The sequence below is a fragment of the Mustelus asterias genome, chromosome 1 (genome assembly GCF_964213995.1).
Source record: "Mustelus asterias chromosome 1, sMusAst1.hap1.1, whole genome shotgun sequence".
NCBI lineage: Eukaryota > Metazoa > Chordata > Chondrichthyes > Carcharhiniformes > Triakidae > Mustelus > Mustelus asterias.
In genome coordinates, this window is record NC_135801.1 from 115,279,824 (window position 1) to 115,300,501 (window position 20,678).

At 43.0% G+C, this 20,678-nt stretch overlaps 1 protein-coding gene across 2 annotated transcripts in view; it reads left to right on the forward strand.

Moving 5' to 3' along the window:
* Positions 1-8,914: 8,914 nt before the first annotated feature.
* The window catches only part of LOC144496608 (mast/stem cell growth factor receptor Kit-like), a 91,905-nt gene continuing 80,141 nt past the window's right edge, over positions 8,915-20,678 (forward strand). For both annotated transcript variants that reach the window (XM_078217211.1, XM_078217212.1), the window contains exon 1: positions 8,915-9,092. In XM_078217211.1, the coding sequence (XP_078073337.1) occupies positions 9,014-9,092 (79 nt within the window). In that variant the 5' untranslated portion in view covers positions 8,915-9,013. The remainder of the gene's footprint in view (positions 9,093-20,678) is intronic.

Here is a 20,678-nt window from a genome sequence, read left to right on the forward strand (position 1 = left end):
CCCTCAACTCCGTGTGACTCAATCTTCTTCAGCAACCTTTTGTGAGGCACCTTATCAAACGCCTTTTGGAAATCCAAAAACACCGCATCCACCGGTTCCCCTCCGTCAACCGCACTAGTCACATCTTCATAAAAATCCAACAAATTCGTCAAGCACGACTTTCCCCTCATGAATCCATGCTGTGTCTGCTTAATCGAACCATTCTTATCAATAAATTCAATCATCGCCACTACGCTTGCTAGGCAGGCTGAGAAGACATGGTGCCAACTGCATTGGAACTTCCATGGGCACTCCGGCTATGACAGTTCACTTTCTGATGGGAGGATCCTGCAATGTTTCCCGTGTCTGTACCCGTATCTGGGACCTACCTACACCCTTACCTTCATCTGAGACCCTGCCTAATCACGAACAAGAGAGTGAGATGGCCAGTGTCAGCACAATTGGCCTTTATTGGCTTTTTTCCATAAAATGTATCAGTACTTGAGCAAAAATTGCAACTCACATGTAATAGTGACCTAGTTTATTCAGGACAGAACCTTTCAGAATGTGGGACATTGTGATCTATTAGTAATATTTTGTAAAATTCATTTATGGGATATGGGCGTTGCTGGCTAGGCCAGGATTTATTGTCCCTCACTAATTGCCCTTCAGATGGTGGTGGTGAGCTGCCTTCTTGAACCATTGCAGTCTCTGAGGTGTAGGTACACCCACAGTGCTATTAGGGGGGAATTTCAGGATTTTAACCCAGTGACAGGAACGGCAATACATTTCCAAGTCAGGATGGTGAACGACTTGGAGGAGAACCTCCAGATGGTGGTGGTTGTAGGTTTGGAAGATGTTGCATAAGAAACATTGGTGAGTTCCTGCAGTGCATCTTGTAGATGGTACAACACTGCTGCTACTGTTCATCACCGGTGGAGGGATTGAATATTTGTCGAAGGGTAGCAATCAGGCGGGCTGCTTTATCTTGGATAATGTTGAGCTTCTTTCATGTTGTTGGAGCTACTGTTCATCATCCAGGCAAGTGGTCAGTATTCCATCACACTCCCAGCTTGTGCCTTGCAGATGGTGGATAGGCTTTTGGGAGTCAGGATGGCGTGTCATTTCAAGCCTGTGGGAAGCCAGACATATATTTTGCTGCGGTTTCTCTTCACTGACCTCTTTAGCATAAATGCATGTCTCATTCAGTTCATTACACTGAAACAATAGCCCTGTTAATTGCTGTAATTGAAACATTAATAATATTTGGTATAATAGTAGCTATGTTATTCACTTGCTGCAGGATTCTTAGTCTTTGACTTGCTCTTGTAGCACAGTATTCATATGGCTAGTCCAGTTCAGTTTGTGGTCAATGGTAACCCCCAGGATGTTGATAGCGCGGGATTCAGTGATGGTAATGCCATTGAATGTCAAGAGACAATGGTTAGATCTTCTCTTGTTGGAGATGGTCGTTGTCTGGCAGTTGTGTGGTACTTGCCACTTGTCAGTCCAACTAAATGTTGTTCAGGTTTTACTGCATATGGGCACAGATTACTTCAGCATCTGAGGAGTTGTGAATTGTACTGAACATCAGGGAGCATCCCCACTTCTGACCTTATGATGGAGGGAAGGTCACTGATGAAGCAGTTGAAGATGGGTGGGCCTACGAGGCTATCTTGAGCAACTCCTGCAGCAATGTCTCAGGACTGAGATGATTGACCTCCAATAATCATAACCATTTTCCTTTGTGTTAGGCATGACTCCAACTAGTGGAGAGTTTTTCCCCGATTCCCATTGACTCCAGTTTTGCCAGGGCTCCTTGATGCCACACTCTGTTAAATTATGCCCTGATGTTAAGGGCAGTCGCTCTCACCTCATTTCTTGTGTTCCGCTCTATCGCCCACTTTTGGACCAAGGTTGTTGCGAGGTTAGGAGCTGAGTGATCCTGATGGAATCCAAACTGAGCGCCAGTGAGCACGTTATTTCTAAGTAAATGTTACTTGATAACACTGTTGAGGACCCCTTCCATCACTTTTCTGATGATCAAGAATAGACTGAAAGGGGTGGTTATTAGCTAAGTTGTATTTGTGGACAAGACATACTTGTGCAATTTTACACATTGCCAACTAGCTAGATTGGATGCTGTTATTGATAGATCTCCATTTTAACAAAACCCCAAAGTGAATAGCATTACTATTTCAATCGATATATGATCAACAACAACCAGATGAATGACACATCCAGTTGCTGGAATTTGTGGATGACCTTGTCCAATAGACATCTCTATGTGATGGCGTGTCATTTCAAGCCTGTGGGAAGCCAGACATATACTTTGCTGCGGTTTCTCTTCACTGACCTCTCTAGCATAAATGCATGTCTCATTCAGTTCATTACACTGAAACAATAGCCCTGTTAATTGCTGTAATTGAAACATTAGTAATATTTGGTATAATAGTGGCTATGTTATTCATATCATGTTGTCTCTTGTATCACAAGAATGATTGGCATTGTTCTGGCCTTAAAATGTTAATGAGGTGATGCATTTTGGCGGATCAAGTTTAGGTGTGAATTATACTGTAAATGGCAGAACCCTTAGGAATATTAACATGCAGAGGGATCTGGGCAACACAGGTGATTAGAAAGCATATGCCATGCTTGCCTTCATAGGCCGGGGCATTGAGTACAGGAGTTGAGAAATCATGTTGCATCTATATAAAACCTTAGTTAGACCACATTTGGAGTATTGCGTGCAGTTCTGGTAACCACACTACCAGAAGGACGTGAAAGCTTTGGATAGAGTGCAAAGAAGGTTCACCAGGATGTTCCCTAGTCTCAGGGGTGTTGGCTATGAGGAGAGGTTGAATAAACTAGGATTGTTTTCATTGGAAAGAGGCGGCTGAGGGGAGACCTGATAGGCGTCTACAAAATTATGAGAGGCATAGACAGGGTAGATAGTCAGAGACTTTCCCAGGGTGGAAGTGTCAATTACAAGGGAGCACAGATTAAAGGTGGGAGGGGGAAAGTTAAGGGAGATGTGTAGGGGAAGTTTTTCACACAGCGAGTGGTGGGTGCCTGGAACGTGCTGCCAGAGGAGGTGGCGGAAGCAGGCACATTAGCAACATTTAAAAGGCATCTGGATGGGTACATGAATAGGGAGGGAATGGAGGGATATGAACCAGGTAAGGGCAGAAGGTTTTTTTAGTTTAGTTAGGGCATCGCGATCGACATAGGCTTGGAGGACCGAAGGGCGTGCTCCTGTGTTATACTTTTCTTTGTTTTTTGTTGAATGCCACGTTGCTTAGAAGATTGTGGAAAGCACTGCAAGTCAGGGACACCCATGTCATAGGAAAAGATTAAGGGATATGCAATGTATCTAAACAACCAATCAATCAATCAGGATTTAAGTGCAACCAATATGATGGAATGTTGAGTTTTCATAAGAACTTAAGATGGAATATAAAATTATTAGTTATACAGCAAAAACAATTAGCAAGTACTAGTCCAGATCTGGCAAGACAGCTGGCATGCACAAATAACTATTTCTCTCTTCAATTCTCTTTTTGGTATTCAGACCTTCTGGAACGCCTCATGAACATTTGATTGGAGTCTTCCTTCAGATTATGAGAGGGTAGACTGGGCCTCAGTTTAGCATCTCATCTGAAAGAAGGCATCTTAAAAGTGAAGTACTCCCTCAGTACTGCATTGAAGTATCAGCATTAACTTTTGTGCTAAATTTGGGAGTGGGACTTAAATGCAGGACCTTTAGACTGAGAGACAAAATATTATCAATCGAGCCAATAGCCTTGCATCAATTGATGTGAGAGGTAGGGATATATAACAATGGTGCTCCCCTCCCAGACCCATACTGATTTATATTCCCTGGATTATAGGATGGTTAAGAGATGATTTGACTGGGGTCTACTGAAAGCAATTGATTGGACTGATGGAGAGAAACCTTCTCACTATTGGCAGAGTCTAGGGCAAGGAGATTTAACCTGGGCATAATCTTAAAACAGGAGAGAAGTTAGGAAGCAGTTAATGCAAAGGGAATAATAGAAATGTAGAACACTCTTGCACAAGAAGAAGAATGCAAGCTCAATTCATAATTTTAACATCTGAGATAGATAGATTTTTCCTGGCCGATGGTATTAAAGGGTATGATACTGAAGTAAGAGGATGAGTTAGGACACAGATCAAACATGGTCTCAATGACAGACGGAACAGGCTGTGAGGTTGAATGGCTGTTCCAATGTTCTGCTGTTTATACTTACATTACATATGAAATTATCTGGGGAGTATTTCGGGGAGGATTCTATTTGGGTATAAAGGTCTGTTTTAGCTCCTTACACCATTTCTCAAGTTTCTGCTAACCTTGCATCATAGTTACGATAGGTGATCAGGAGACATTCAGGACAACAGAGTATGTGCTAGTGCACACAATTCTCTGATATGTACTGCCAGAAGGGGTGGGGAACATTCATTTCTGTAGTATATGTTCAAAGAACTTCCCCTACAGATTTGCCATTGATTAAAGGTGAGTTGATACATTTTTCTTTACATTTCATTCCTTGCCTCATCCAAGTCATAATGGCAGTGGTTTGCCCTTATTATAAGTCATACCTTGGCTTTGCCCTCTGCTTTTGGGGCATCTTTCCCTTCAAGCACAATAGCCTGCTACAGTTGTGTGAGGATAGTGGTGCAATTGATATAAATACGTATATATATTTTTTATGTTTATGGGGAATATTTAAAATTCAACTTTATTTTACGGGCAATCAAAATGCAGCCCCGATTTTGGGAGAGCAGAATAATTACTTTGGATAAAGCTAATAGATTTCTATTTTTGGGTGAAGATTTCCCTTGGGGTTTTTGATTAGGTTGATTCAAAGGGTCGTGAGTTTTCAATCAGTCATATACATGGATTTTAGCAAGGCGTTTGATAAGGTCCCCCATGGTCGGCTTATGATGAAAGTAAGGAGGTGTGGGATAGAGGGAAAGTTGGCCGATTGGATAGGTAACTGGCTATCTGATCGAAGACAGAAGGTGGTGGTGGATGGAAAATTTTCGGACTGGAGGCAGGTTGCTAGCGGAGTGCCACAGGGATCAGTGCTTGGTCCTCTGCTATTTGTGATTTTTATTAATGACTTAGAGGAGGGGGCTGAAGGGTGGATCAGTAAATTTGCTGATGACACCAAGATTGGTGGAGTAGTGGATGAGGTGGAGGGCTGTTGTAGGCTGCAAAGAGACATAGATAGGATGCAAAGCTGGGCTGAAAAATGGCAAATGGAGTTTAACCCTGATAAATGTGAGGTGATTCATTTTGGTAGGACTAATTTAAATGTGGATTACAGGGTCAAAGGTAGGGTTCTGAAGACTGTGGAGGAACAGAGAGATCTTGGGGTCCATATCCACAGATCTCTAAAGGTTGCCACTCAAGTGGATAGAGCTGTGAAGAAGGCCCATAGTGTGTTAACTTTTATTAACAGGGGGTTGGAGTTTAAGAGCCGTGGGGTTATGCTGCAACTGTACAGGAACTTGGTGAGACGACATTTGGAATATTGTGTGCAGTTCTGGTCACCTCACTATAAGAAGGATGTGGAAGCGCTGGAAAGAGTGCAGAGGAGATTTACCAGGATGCTGCCTGGTTTGGAGGGTAGGTCTTATGAGGAAAGGTTGAGGGAGCTAGGGCTGTTCTCTCTGGAGCGGAGGAGGTTGAGGGGAGACTTAATAGAGGTTTATAAAATGATGAAGGGGATAGATAGAGTGAACGTTCAAAGACTATTTCCTCGGGTGGATGGAGCTAATACAAGGGGGCATAACTATAAGGTTCATGGTGGGAGATATAGGAAGGATATCAGAGGTAGGTTCTTTATGCAGAGAGTGGTTGGGGTGTGGAATGGACTGCCTGCAGTGATAGTGGAGTCAGACACTTTAGGAACATTTAAGCGGTTATTGGATAGGCACATGGAGCACACCAGGATGATAGGGAGTGGGATAGCTTGATCTTGGTTTCAGATAAAGCTCGGCACAACATCGTGGGCCGAAGGGCCTGTTCTGTGCTGTACTGTTCTATGTTCTAGGTGTTGGCGTGGTGATGAGAGGAGTTAAGTCTGTAGCAGGGAAAAAACTAAAGAGTTGCAGTTCAGGTCTGCTGAAGTCAGAGATGTGTGCAGGCTGTTCCTGAGAATTCACTCTCTCTCCACAAAATCTCTCTCTAAAAGCTTCAAGACTGTTAGCACAATTTATAGCAAGTATGCCTGGGTTTGCTAACTGTATTTATTTGAAAGTGGTTTTGATCTATGTATGAATGGGACTTATTTGGAAATGGAACAGTCATAAACTAGAAAGTAAGGTTGCTTCCTTTCATTTTAAAATATTATTCAAAAGTTAATGGTTAAGCTGAATCATTTGTTAGAGTTTATTTAAACTATGTTATTAAATAAAGTTTGTTTCATTATAAAAGATCCATGCTTCGTCAATGTAATCATCTCTGGAAAGAAATATCCTTTCCTCACATTTATGGCAAAAGGAAAAATTGTTGGGGTCTAGTCTAGCTTCCTAATGTAATTTGGGATTCTGGTCCAGGATCCCAACAGTTGTCTCATCTGTCAATTAAATGTTTTTTGGGTAAAGAAAACTTGCATTGATATAGTGTCTTTCAACACAACTGGATGTCTCAAAGTACTTTACAGACAATACAGTACATTTGGAGTAAAGTTTCCTTGTGATGTAGGAAACATAGAAGCCAATCTGCACATAGTAAGGTCCTACAAACAACAATGTGATAATAAGCAGATAACCTGTTTTTTCATCATGTTGATTGAGGGATAAATATTGGTCACGACATACGGAATGATTTCCCTGTTCTTTTCAATAGTTTCATTGGATCTTCTATATCTACCTGAGAGGGCTAAGAGGACCTTAGTTTAAGATCTTATCTGAAAGAGTGCATCTTAACATTACAGTACTCCCTCAGTACTGCACTGAAACGTCAGCCCTAACTTTTGTGCTGAAGTTTTGGGAGACTTAAACCCAGTGCATTCTAAATCAGAAACAAGGGGGCTATCAACTGAGCCACGACTGATGCATGACGTAAGAACACATATTGATGCTACTGCCTCCCAGTTTCCACACTGATTTACCTGTCTAGGTGTCTTCCATTCTCTCCTTCCTTTGTTTCTACTTTAAGAAACTTCTCTTCTCAGCGATTTGAACCTACATCTGAACTCTTTAGTCTCCTAAATGTTTTCTGTCCTCCTATTCTCATTCCATCCTTTGCATTAAGTTGTTAACCCATACCCACAGCTATCAGCTGGAATTTGCTATCTTTCATTGGTTCTCTGCTCATGAGGTCTTGAATGTCGACAATGTTGTGTCTGATCATTCCTCAATTCCTTTTCCATATCTACCAATTTCTCTGCCCTCATCATCCTTCCTTGGGGGAAAAAGCTTTTCCCTATCTTTTCCAATAATTTGCTCCCTGGTGCCTAACTCCCCTGCCACTGGGTCTCACCCATGCTTTTGTGCAAAACTCTACTGTAATGGACCTGCTTTAAGTTCATAGGAACTTAAAGTTGCTTTTGGTAACTTCTTCCGCACATAGTAACTCTCTCACGTTGCCTATCCAAGCGGTTTATCAGTAAAGTTGGATCAATCTGAGCTTTTCGGTTCAAACATTGGGTCTGGGCCCAGAAGAATATTGATCTCAAGGAAGGTCAATCACCAGAACGACCAATTTGTTATTCAATGGAAGTCTTTGGTATCAATGTGCATGTATTTTTACAGCTAGCCCTTGAAGATGCAACATGTAAAATGTTTTTCCATCATCCAGGATATCTAGCAAAAGAGTAATGGAACATTGATTGAAACTCTTTGAGTATTCTCTAAAGGATGTATAGTGCGTTGCCCGACTAAGCCTCGAATTTCAAATTGCAAATTGTGCACTGCCATTTAGGAGTGTTTGCTAGTCAAAGACCATCTGATCATTAATCAAGTGAGATTTACTTCACCCTGCTCTCCATAACTATCTGGGACTGAACCAGATTATTTGCAATGTTGGTATCATAATGACCCAAGATGATCTTCTGACTACATTTCAACACCGTCATTAGCAAATTTTATTTCCACCTCTGTAACATTATCCAACCATGCCCTGACTCAGCTTATCTGTTGCTCAATCCCTCTTCCCCGAGTCTTGACTATTTCAGCATTCCCTTGGTTGGCACAGTCTCCCATCTTCTGTAAACGTCAGGTTATGCTAAACTCTGCTCTGCTGCCCACTTCTTAACTCCTACCATTTCAATCCATCACCCCTGCACTGGCTGACTTACACTGCCTCCTGGATGTGGCTTGGTGCCTAATTTTGCTTTATAATGCTCCTTTGAAGCACCTTAGGACATTTGGAAGTTGTTTTTGCTGTTGTTGAGAAGTGAGTTCCTGACTGGTGAATCAGGTTCAGGAGTGCTGAATAAGATGGGCAGAGGTTGTGTACACTGGGGAATTGTATTGGAGAGAGGAGAGACTCACAGCAGGAAAAAGTTGAGCTAGTGCTGGTTATGGACACGAGGAGGAAATGAATAATAAACCAGTAATGTAGCTGATGCAAAGTGTCTGGGATATTTTGCACTGAAAAGTTATTGTGTAAATGCAAGCCACTTCTGTTGCCTTTAATCTTAATAACTCCGACCAGCAACACTCGGAAATTCGCCGAACGCTATAACCTATTGGTTCCTAAATAATTGTAGAATATTATCAATATTACTCTTTAAGGAAACCCACCTCACATGATCACTCTTCGTGGGAAGAACTTATTTTAAAGAGCCAAGTCCAAAACAATTTTTTCAGGGATGTGTGACGGTTATGCAAATACATCCACAGCAACAAAAGCAATAGTGTCGGAGTTAACGAACAGTCTGGAGAAAGGGGGAAGCGCGTCAGAGGCAGCACGGAGTAAAACTGGTGTGGGTAGAACTCGGCGGACCAGAAGGGTGCGCGGCTGGGATTTAGCGAGGCTCCGGGCAGGTGGTTCAATGGAATGAAGGTTCAGCCGGCTCCTGCTAACATGGATCAGCGCTGGGCTCCTGCTGTATTGCTCATTCTAATTGTTCATCAAGGTAAAGAGGCGATTGTTTCTGACTTTCGGAATGATTGATCAGTTTATTATGCTTGTGTATGTGTGAGAGAAAAGGGTGCCTTCCCTTTGATTGTTTGAGAAAGGCGTGTTTTAATTGCAGAGCAAAGAAATTTCAGATTAACGATTGCCCCACATGCTGATTATACCCTCCCGGAGATTGGTCCTTCAGAGGTTAACAAAGGGCATCTGAACAAGTTTGTTGCAGTTACTTTTTTTTCAGATAACGTACTTTTGAGAAGATGTGAAAATACTAGGCAGTTAAGTTTTAACAATAATTGGAGACTTGTCTACAGATTGTGCTCTGTGAACCTAATACCCCCGACTGCTCCTGTCTATTTGACTATACCGAACTCTATTTCCAATTCTGCCTCTTTCCGAGATGACTGCTCGCTGTGCTGAACGAGATAGTTCTCACTGTGAACACCCACACTCACACAGGAACTGGGTAGTGTACTTTCTTGATGTTGCAGGGATAATTCGAAATTAATCATTTGAAATTACTGCAGTAAATGGATAGAATAACCGGTGCAAAAGATTTTAAAAAATGAACAGGAAACTTTAGATAGAGAATAAATCATATGGAAGAGAAAGAGAGAGGATGAAGGCATGCTCTGAGTCCTGCTTGAAGTTTGTTGTCTTTTGACATTCAAAGGGAACCGGGAAGTCGGGTGCTGTTTTGGGTTGAACGGGAAATTCCGGTGGATTTAAACTTACTGGTGCTGCTTTGAACTCTTGCTCCTGGGCATCTGGGCTGAGGTGATGATACTTACGAATGAAGCTCCCGCCCTCAGAACTTGTCGGCTGCAGTGACCTGTTCTGCCTGTACCGCCAATCACCTCTTACGCCTATTTGTTATTGCACATAGCAATTAGGGCAGATTTCCCTGGCGTCAGCGCACGTTTTTGTCCAAGTCAGACGTGTTATTGAAAGCTCGACATTGGAAGGCAGAATTGTTCAGAATGTACAGTTCATGCGGGTTTCACACCAACCACCTCCCACTTCTCTTCATCTTATCGAATTGGCATATCATTCTATTTCTTCCTTGTGTTTGTGAATGCTATTCTATGCTTTAGAGTTAGCCTTTGATATATTGTAAGTTGCTGTTGTTTGATTATGTATAAAATATATTAATTTATAATCCTTTTATTGCTTTATGCTGGCTTGGTGTTTAAGTAATAATAAGCCACCTGCATGCAGCTTCTATGGACATAGAAACAGTTAGGTTTTCTCTTCAGCTGACCTGTTAATTTTGTTTTCAGCATTGTGTATCTTTATTTCCAATTTTCACCAACTTTGATTCTTTGATTTTGGTTTTGGTTTATATGCAAGTCAGTTGAGTATTGGGCACAGTAAATTAGAACACTATTCGTCCAGGGGATCAGTCCAGCTCATGTAGAAGAGCTTTTTTGCTGCCTGCCTGGGTCCAATTTAATTCATTTTTGGCCACTGTAAACTTGGGTCCTAGTGGGCAAGAGAACCAAATGTTGACATTTTACTTACAGAGACGAAGAGATGGCTTGGGTGTGGAACATTGCGAGAGTGTCCCTCTGAGCTTGGGATGGATTTTCATGATCAGGAAAGAGGATAAGGAGATTTATTCTGCATTGACAAATTCATACCGTGCCTCACTTTGAGGCAATTGTAATTGAAAGTACGAAAAATAGAAATGGTTGAAGGGGAATCATAGATCATAGAATCCCTACAGTACAGAAGGAGGCTAATTGGGCCATTGAGTCTGCACTGACCACAAATCTCACCCAGGCTCTATCCTCATAACCCCACATATTTACCCATGCTAATCCCCTGACACTAGCGTCTATTTAGCATAGCCAATCAACCTAACCCGCACATCTTTGGACTTTGGATCTTATAGAGGCTCCCCATTATTAAATAATAATTGGTGAAAGCATATTTCCACTGGCTGATTAATCGGCATCAAAGAGGCATAAATTCAACGTTTAGTCCTGGAAATAAAAAGGGGAACATGGGAAGATTTTCTTCAAAGGAGAAGTAATGATGAGGTGGAATACACCACCACAAATAACTGATGAAGGCAAATTAGTAACAATATTTACAAAGGAATTAGGTGAACACTTAAAGAATTAAACTATTAATGAATATGAGAATCATAGAATAGAAACCCTACAGTGCAGAAAGAGGCCATCTGGCCCATCGAGTCTGCACCGACCACAATCCCACCCAGGCCCTACCCCCTTATGCCTACACATTTACCCGCTAATCCCTCTAACCTACGCATCTCAGGACACTAAGGGGCAATTTTAGCATGGCCAATCAACCTAACCCACACATCTTTAGACTGTGGGAGGAAACCGGAGCACCCGGAGGAAACCCACGCAGACACGAGGAGAATGTGCAAACTCCACACAGACAGTGACCCAAGCCGGGAATTGAACCCAGGTCCCTGGAGCTGTGAAGCAGCAGTGCTAACCACTGTGCTACCGTGCCGCCCCATGAGGAAAGAGAAATGATAATATAATCCAGTAGGTAGGTGCTGTAGGAGAGCTAGCTTCTGGCAAGGCAGTGATCTGGACGACTGACCTTTTATTGTGTTGAAATTTCTACTATTCCTTAGTAGTAACACTTATCACTTTAATAGGTTCCTCTTGTCCCCACACAAAGGTCCAGTCACCTGTGTTAAATTCTTTCCTACTGAGGGGTAGCCTCAGGAACTCAATCCACAGACAGGCATCAGAGAACACAAGTATTCATTGCAGCGTTACTTGCTCCACACTCCAGACGACAACTGCCCTCTCAGGGCAGTTCCTGAGCAGATCAGCCCACACACAGGGTCACCTGACCCATTCCCTTAAAGGGGCCACACCCCAACACACATAGCAACCTGGTTTCAGTATCACTCCTATCCATCAGTGGACTCTCAGATCTGTTTCTTTACTGAGAACATGGCAAAGACATCAGAGATAAAGTACAATTTTTCAATGATAGACATCCAAAAAAAAACATTTTCTTGATTCGGTTTCTTAGATTTCATTCTCCCCTAACTTGCTTTTCATATCCAATTTTATTTGGGCCATTTTCAGTCCTCCATAAACAATAAACTGCATTTATACACCAAGGTTAATGGAGAAACATCACTGGGCTCTTCACAAGTGTTAAGGCAGGGAATTTTAACTAACAAAATGTGGGCTTGGGTTGGGTTTTGTTTTTATAATCTCAAAAACCAGAATCCCAACCTTAATCCAATTCCAACATGCATACTTCCAGTTTTAATGATGGCAGGATGATGGGTGGGTGACCAATTGGCCCAAAGGAGAAGATTGGCAATTAGCTTTTCAATGTTATTTCTGGTTGGTCAGGTTTACTGAGCCTCAGGAAATCCAGGAGTCACATTCAGGTAAGAGCTTGCTGGCTCCAGGAGGTGAATGCCTTTACACTCACCTTCTGAATCCAACATGCCTGTCTAAACCAAACAGAAAACCAGGCAGTCCCTGCCCTTCCCCATAAAACCGTCAATCCCATTGCCCCTACCCGAGTCCTCCGATACCACCCTCTCCAGACCTTCACCTTGACACTATGGTTCTTATTTACTCTGCACCAACTGGCCTCTGCTCCCCTTCCCAGGCCTCTAATCTATCCCTCAGGTCTCTGACCTCCCTCTCCCAACCACTGAACACCCTTAAAATATCAAATCTTCTTTCTTTGGATCAGTGGTGGACTTACACTTTGTGGGGGCCGTGCTCACTCTCATTTTTGCCCCCTCCATGATGTCACACCCCTCTGCCCAATGACGTTTGCATTTCAAATGAGCTTTTGTGCACAGTCCTAGTCACTATCACACTCTAATACTTCTCATGCACATTCAAACGCTCCCTCACATGCACAATCCTCTGAATCTCTCTCCCTCACTCACATACATACACTGTCACACTCACTCCTCTCCACCTCTTTTTCATACAGCCACTTGTGCACATTTCTGTATAAGTAACACATTTATTCCCTCAATCTCCCTCGTAGCAACAACCAACTGTATACAAAACTCCCAACCTCAATTTCAACAGTATAGCTTAATCCATTAACATCATTTGGAATATTAAACTCTGTAAAGTCATTGACAAGGGCGGATAAATGAAAGTTGACGTTTCTACAGAGGTCTGGGACAAAAGGCCTTAGTTTGAGTGAGGTAAGCACTTGTGAAGTGATGAGCAGGAACCAGTTTCGGAGAGCAAGTGAGGGGGGAAGGTTAGCAGACTAAGGAAATGCATCCAGCGAAGAGTTGTTTTAATGATTAACATGCACAAGCAGTGTGAGGGGGCGAGAACGCAAAGAGTGAGAGTGACTGAGTTCCAGTGGAAGGGAGCTAGGACAGGGTGAGAAAATATTACTCCTTAGACTGTCCAGGCGATGGCCTAGTGGTATTATCGTTAGAAACTCAGCTAACGTTCTGGGGGCCCGGGTTCGAATCCTGCCGTGGCAGATTGTAGAATTTGAATTCAGTAAAATAAAATCTGGAATTAAGAATCTAATGATGACCATGAAACCATTGTGAATTGTCACAAAAACCTATCTGGTTCACTAATGTCCATTAGGGAAGGCAGATACCTGGTCTGGCTTACATGTGACTCCAGAGCCACAGCAATGTGGTTGACTCTTAGCTGCCCTCAGGCAACTAGGAATGGGCAATAAATGCTGGCCAGCCAGTGACACCCATGTCCCATGAATTAATTTTTTAAAAAATCGTTTAGACTGGATTTTGTGTTTTTTTAAAAAAAGACAAAATTATGAAATTTTGCTCAGTAAAGCCTCAGAGCGGAGAAGTTGGAGTGGAAAAGTGAATGTAGCATGTGCCACACAGCCCCTTGCTGGCTTTCAGCATCCCCCTGGGTAAAGAGCCGACCACATGGGTTCACACAGGTAGAAGACGGCAGGCTGTTGTTTGAAGAGCTAGCCAGCAAATGAGGAGCCCATTCTCCAGGTGGTGTGTAAATAAATGTACAGCTTACTCTTACCGCCCCGGGTCCACACTGACAAATTGCTCCGACACTGAAATCCACTTCCAAATCCACCCAAAACATCAGTGCCAGAGCATCCAAGCACTCCCTGGGAAAGGGCTGCTCCCCAGGAGCCAGGACCTTACTGTGGCAATCTAGGAAGTACAAAACGGCCAACAGCAACAAGGAATACATAAGGATGACGATCAGGCATCTGTTGTTGTCAAGCAGATCAAGCAACTGTGGCCCTAGAAGGCATGGCTTCCGACTGAATCCCCTTGGCTTTGCCAGGAGCAGTCTGAGAGCCAGCAGCAAGGGCACTCGCAGAGTGGCAGTATTGGATTGGATGAAGGCTGCCATCCTGAGATAGGGCAGCAGGTTCATGCTCCATGGGGACAATGCCACTTTCTTGGGTCAGCAGCTCTGTTGGAGAATAGATTGCTGGTCTGTTGTGAGATCATGGAAATGCCTTTGATCACAACCACAGCCAACTCATGGCAGCAATCTGAATGTTCATAGCAGCAGGTGAATTTGCAATACTTCTGTTGGAGCAGCACTCAGACACTGGGTGGTTTCTGGCTGCAAAGGAAAGTGAGACACAGCAATCAGACGCAGCATCATGGTTGGGTCCACATGTCGGGTCCTGGTGTTGTGAGACTTCTTACTGGGTCCACATGTACAGAGATGGAGTTGGCTCCATTTCCATGCTGGAATGTATGGGCTCCAAGCTCAGAGAAAACACTCCTCCATGCTCCTTGACAGTGACAACAGGGACCCTGGCAGCCTCGCTAATGCACCAAGCATTCCTGTGTTCACAGCGCTGCCACCAATGTTCTCAACTGAGTTCTCAGCTGCAGAATCTGTGTGTGTCTGTTATATACCAGATTATGTTAGACTAAGTTGCACAAAGGTTTAACTGTAGAAACCTGTGATGAGATAGAAGGAAGTGACATATACTCACATGATCTGAGAGTCTAAGGGAAAGCAGCATGGCAAGAAACTGAGATTAAGGGAGTGTTCTTGTAGTTGTGATTATGTTGTTACAGTGTCTGTAGCTGACAGGTTTCAGGAGTTATTGCAACTTCTCCAACCCAACAACTTAATATTATAGTGTGTAACATTACTCTCCAAAAAAAGGGGTGGCTCGGTGGCACAGTGGTTAGCACTGCTGCCTCACAGCACCAGGGACTCGGGTTCGATTCCTGGCTTGGGTCACTGTCTGTGTGGAGTTTGCACATTCTCCCCGTGTCTGCGTGGGTTTCCTCTAGGTGCTCCGGTTTCCCCCCATAGTTCAAAAGACAAGCTGGTTAGATGCATTGGCCACGCACTTCTGTGTACTTGAACAGGCATCGGAGTGTGGCAACTAGGGGATTTTCACAATAACTTCATTACAGTGTTAATGTAAGCCTAGTTGTGACTAATAAATAAACTTTAACTTTAAAACTGGCACCTCTGCCACCCAAACCACCCCCCCCCCCACCGCCTCCATGCCATTCTTTCCCAGTGTTTCTTCATCATCAGTTTTTCCTTGGAGCTACTGTCATAGAAACATAGAAGCTAGAAGCAGAAGTAAGCCATTCGGCACTTTGAGGCTGTTCCGCTTTTCATTTTGATCATGGCTGATCATCGAATTCAATATCCTGATCCCGCCATCCCCCCCCATACTCCTTGATCCCTTGAGACACTATTGATATGTGATCAAGGAGAACCAGATGAATGACACCACCAGTTGCTGGGATTTGTGAATGACCTTGTCCAATAGACAGTGTTAGAAGGTGCATCATACATTTACATCTCTATGTGATGATGTGTTATTTCATGCCTGTGGGAAGCCAGACATATACTTTGCTGTGGTTTCTGTTCACTGACCTCTTTAGCGTAAATGCACGTCTCATTCAGTTCAATACATTGAAACAATAGCCCTGTTAATTGCTGTAATTGAAACATTAGTAATATTTGGTATAACAGTGGCTATGTTATTCACATCATGTTGTCTCTTGTACCACAAGAATGATTGATATAGTTCTGGCCTTAAAATGTTAATGAGGGGATGCATTTTGGAGCATCTAGTTTAGGTGTGAATTATGCTGTAAATGGCAGAACCCTTAGGAACATTAACATACAGAGGGATCTGGGCGTGCAGGTCCACAGTTCCCTAAAAGTGGCAACACAGGTGATTAGAAAGCATATGCCATGCTTGCCTTCATCAGCCTGGGCATTGAGTACAAGAGTTGGGAAATCATGTTGCAGCTATATAAAACCTTAGTTAGACCACATTTGGAGTAATACGTGTAGTTGTCGTCACCACACTACCGGAAGGATGTGGAAACTTTTGAGAGAGTGCAAAGAAGGTTCACCAGGATGTTACCTGGTCTCAAGGATGTTGGCTATGAGGAGAGGTTGAATAAACTAGGATTGTTTTCACTGGAAAGACGGAGGCTGAGAGGAGACCTGATGGAGGTCTACAAAATTATGAGAGACGTAGACAGGGTGGATAGTCAGAGGCTTTTTCCCAGGGTGGAAGTGTCAGTTACAAGGGAGCCCAGGTTCAAGGTGAGAGGGGGAAAGTTTAAGGGAGATGTGTGAGGAACGTTTTTCACGCAGAGAGTGGTGGGTGCCTGGAATGTGCTGCCAGAGGAGGTGGTGGAAGCAGGCACATTAACAACATTTAAGAGGCATCTGGATGGGTACATGGAGAGGGAGGGGATCGAGGGATACGGATCGAGTAAGGGCAGAAGATTGCTTTTTAGTTTAGTTAGGGCATTGTGATCGGCACAGGCTTGGAGGGCCGATGGGTCTGTTCCTATGTTATGCTTTTATTTGTTCTTTGGTGAATGCCACGTTGCTTAGAAGATTGTGGAAAGCACTGCAAGTCAGGGACACCCATGTCATAGGAAAAGATTAAGGAATATGCAATGTATCCAAACAACCAATCAATCAATCAGGATTTAAGTGCAACCAATATGATGGAATGTTGAGTTTTCATAAGAACTTAAGATGGAATATAAAATTATTAGTTATACAGCAAAAACAATTAGCGAGTACTAGTCCAGATCTGGCAAGACAGCTGGCATGCACAAATAACTATTTCTCTCTTCAATTCTCTTTTTGGTATTCAGACCTTCTGGAACGCCTCATGAACATTTGATTGGAGTCTTCCTTCAGATTATGAGAGGGTAGACTGGGCCTCAGTTTAGCATCTCATCTGAAAGAAGGCATCTTAAAAGTGAAGTACTCCCTCAGTACTGCATTGAAGTATCAGCATTAACTTTTGTGCTAAATTTGGGAGTGGGACTTAAATGCAGGACCTTTAGACTGAGAGACAAAATATTATCAGTTGAGCCAATAGCCTTGCATCAATTGATGTGAGAGGTAGGGATATATAACAATGGTGCTCCCCTCCCAGACCCATACTGATTTATATTCCCTGGATTATAGGATGGTTAAGGGATGATTTGACTGGGGTCTACTGAAAGCAATTGATTGGACTGATGGAGAGAAACCTTTTCACTATTGGCAGAGTCTAGGGCAAGGAGATTTAACCTGGGCATAATCTTAAAACAGAAACAGACAATTCAGGAGAGAAGTTAGGAAGTAGTTACAAAGCAACAAAGAAACATAGAAACTAAAAGCAGGAGTAGGCCGTTCGGCCCTTCAAGCCTGCTCCATCATTCATTTTGATCATTGTTGATCATCGAATTCAATATCTTGATCCCCCCCACCCCCGTTTCCCTTGATCCCTTTAGCCCCTAGAGTTATATCTAATTTCTTCTTGAAATTAGACAATGTTTTGGCCTCAACACATTCTGTGGTAGTGCATTCCACATGTTCACCAGCCTCTGGGTGAAGAAATTTCTCCTCACCTCAGTTCAAAAAGATTAACCCCTGATCCTCAAACTATGTATGACCCCTAGTTCTGGACTTCTCCACCATTGGGAACATTCTTTCGGAATCTACCCTGTCTAACCCTGCTGGAATTTTATAAGTTTCCAGGAGACCCCTCTCACTCTTCTAAACTCCACTGAATATAATCCTAACTGACTTAGTCTCTCATGATATGACAGATCTGCTATCCCAAGGATCAGCCTGGTAAACCTTCACTGTATTCCCTCGATAGCAAGGACATTCTTCCTCAAATAGGGACAGCAAAACTACACACTATACTCCAGGTGTGACTTCACAAATGCCCTATACAATTTCAGATGGTGGTGAGGTGCTATCTTGTGTCGCTGCTGTCTTTGTAGTGTAGGTACATCCACAGTGCTGTTGTGGAGGTTTAGAAGTTCCACTAGTTTGACCCTGTGGCAGTGAAGGAATGCAATGTAGTCCTAAGTCAGGATGGAATGTGACTTGGAGGTGAACTTGTGGGTGGCAGTGTTCCCAAGGGTCCACTGTCTTCTTCTTCTAGATGGTAGAGGCTGCAGGTTTGGAAGGTTCTGCAAGAATGTGACATAAACTCATAGGTAGGCAGCCTATAATTTTCTGAAGTGCACTTTTGCTACATTAGGACTCAGCTAAATCTACCCTCGAGTGAAAAGCTGCTTTTTCCATGCAGAAATTGATCTGTGTGAGTGTCATGTGGTATATGTCGTGCTGAGTGGTGCCTCCTTGTGGCAGCAATTATATAGCTCATAATGATAGTGGTAGAACATTTGCTACTCTGATGCTGGACCATTAATAGTGCTGAAACTACTCTTTGGGTCCATGTGAAGTGGTTTCTCGAATTGTAAAAGTAAAGATAAAGCATATTCAGAGAAGAAAGGCAGCAAGATCTGAAGCAAATTGGTATATTGATGCAAAACATAAAACTAAAACAAGATTGATCTATAAAGAGAGAGAATGCAGAGTGGTGCAGAGAAATCACATTGCAAAACATGCCCTGTTATTACCAGCATTGATAGAAAAGAGATTTTAACAAAGTTCTGAACAGATTTACACCAAATCGCTTATAACTGAGGTTAAGAAGCATTCTTCACAGTCCTATCTCATCCACATTTATATTTTTGACTCTGACGAAGGGTCGTCCAAACTCGAAACATTGGGTGGGATTATGCAGCCTCGCTTGTGCCGAAACCATAAAATCCTGCCCAAGGTCAACAGACCTTCCCATGTTCCACCCCTCGCCCACTCCGATTCCTGTGGCGGATGGATCAGTATAAGTTTGGCCTTTATTCTCTCTCCACAGATGCCTTCAGACCTGCTGAGATGTTCCAACATCTTCTGTTTTTGTTTTATATTTTTGGTTTATTCCTAAAAATGCCATAGTTTCTTTGTGCTGGAATGTTCTTCAATCACATCCTGGTTGCGGGTGTTTAATTTTGATTTATGCGCAGGTGATGAGTGAGCCACCTTCCAATTGTCATTCACAGAAAATACAGCCCCTTAGCCATCATATGCTATTTGGCAGCTTTTGTTTGTTGACCTACTGACATGATAATACCTGATAGTTGTAAACGGTAGCTTTAAGACAGTGAGAATATTATTCTAGGGAAATAATGGCCGTGGCTTCAGTCATTAATGAAAAGGAGACTGTATGGAAGTTACAATAAGAAAATAGCCCATTCCACCCACCCATTCCTCACTAACATTTAACACGGGCAAATAGTTCTAGTCATATTCACCCACCCTGATCTCGCATCTCCTCAACCCCTTTATTCTTAATCCATCAATGCCATAATGATGTGACTTGCGCATGAGTGATATCAATCTGTAATTTCATTGGCTGAAATATATTGAACTGTTTAAAAATACTTTTTAAAAGTAAGAAAAGGCACTGACTTAAGATTACTGCCGCAAGTCACCTGGCATCTGGTGTTGCAGGCTGTCCAGTTTCCTGGCATTCAGACACACCATGACACCCTCATTCAATTCCACACCAGCTGATGTCAAGAACTCCTTCAAAAGGTTTACTAAAAACTGCACATGGTCTCACATTTGTATTTCTATTAGGCTACCTTTCAAGTGGAGACAGGCTAGAATTTTCCATTCCGAAGACAAAGTATGATGGCAGATGTGAAAGATGGCCTGGCTTCTGTTAGGCATGATGGGTTGCAATGCTGGATCATCCGCTTTTTAGCTCATTATATATGCATAAATATGCAGCACACGTATCTCATGATGAAGTGGGTTGGATTTGTTTGCCCCACCGTTTCCTCATCAGTGGAACCTGCGAGTGCCTCAAGTTGTAAGAATCATGATAGCTTCAAGAGTATCTCGCACAGACCGCACAGTCTCCTTCTGGTGGTCAGACATCAGCTGAACTTTGAGAGAGTGGAAGCATTTTTTGTGGTTGAATCATAGTGGCTGCTGCCAAGGAGCTCTTAAAGCCACCTATGTGCAGTTGATGGCACCCTGCACCTGTGGGAATCCAGAGATGGTTGTTAATCCCACTGTTCTGATAGCCTGGCTGGCTTCACCCAGGGTGAACAGGAAGTATAGCTTTGCTAGATCAGGTATTGCCAACCTCTTGGATGTATTTATGAGCAGATGCATGGGATTATGCTGCAGAGGTACCCAGTGGAATGCTTGAACGACCCTCTTACAAAAATGTTCAGTGTAGCATTCAGAGCAATGGATGGCCGCCCAGTCCCTACGGAGTC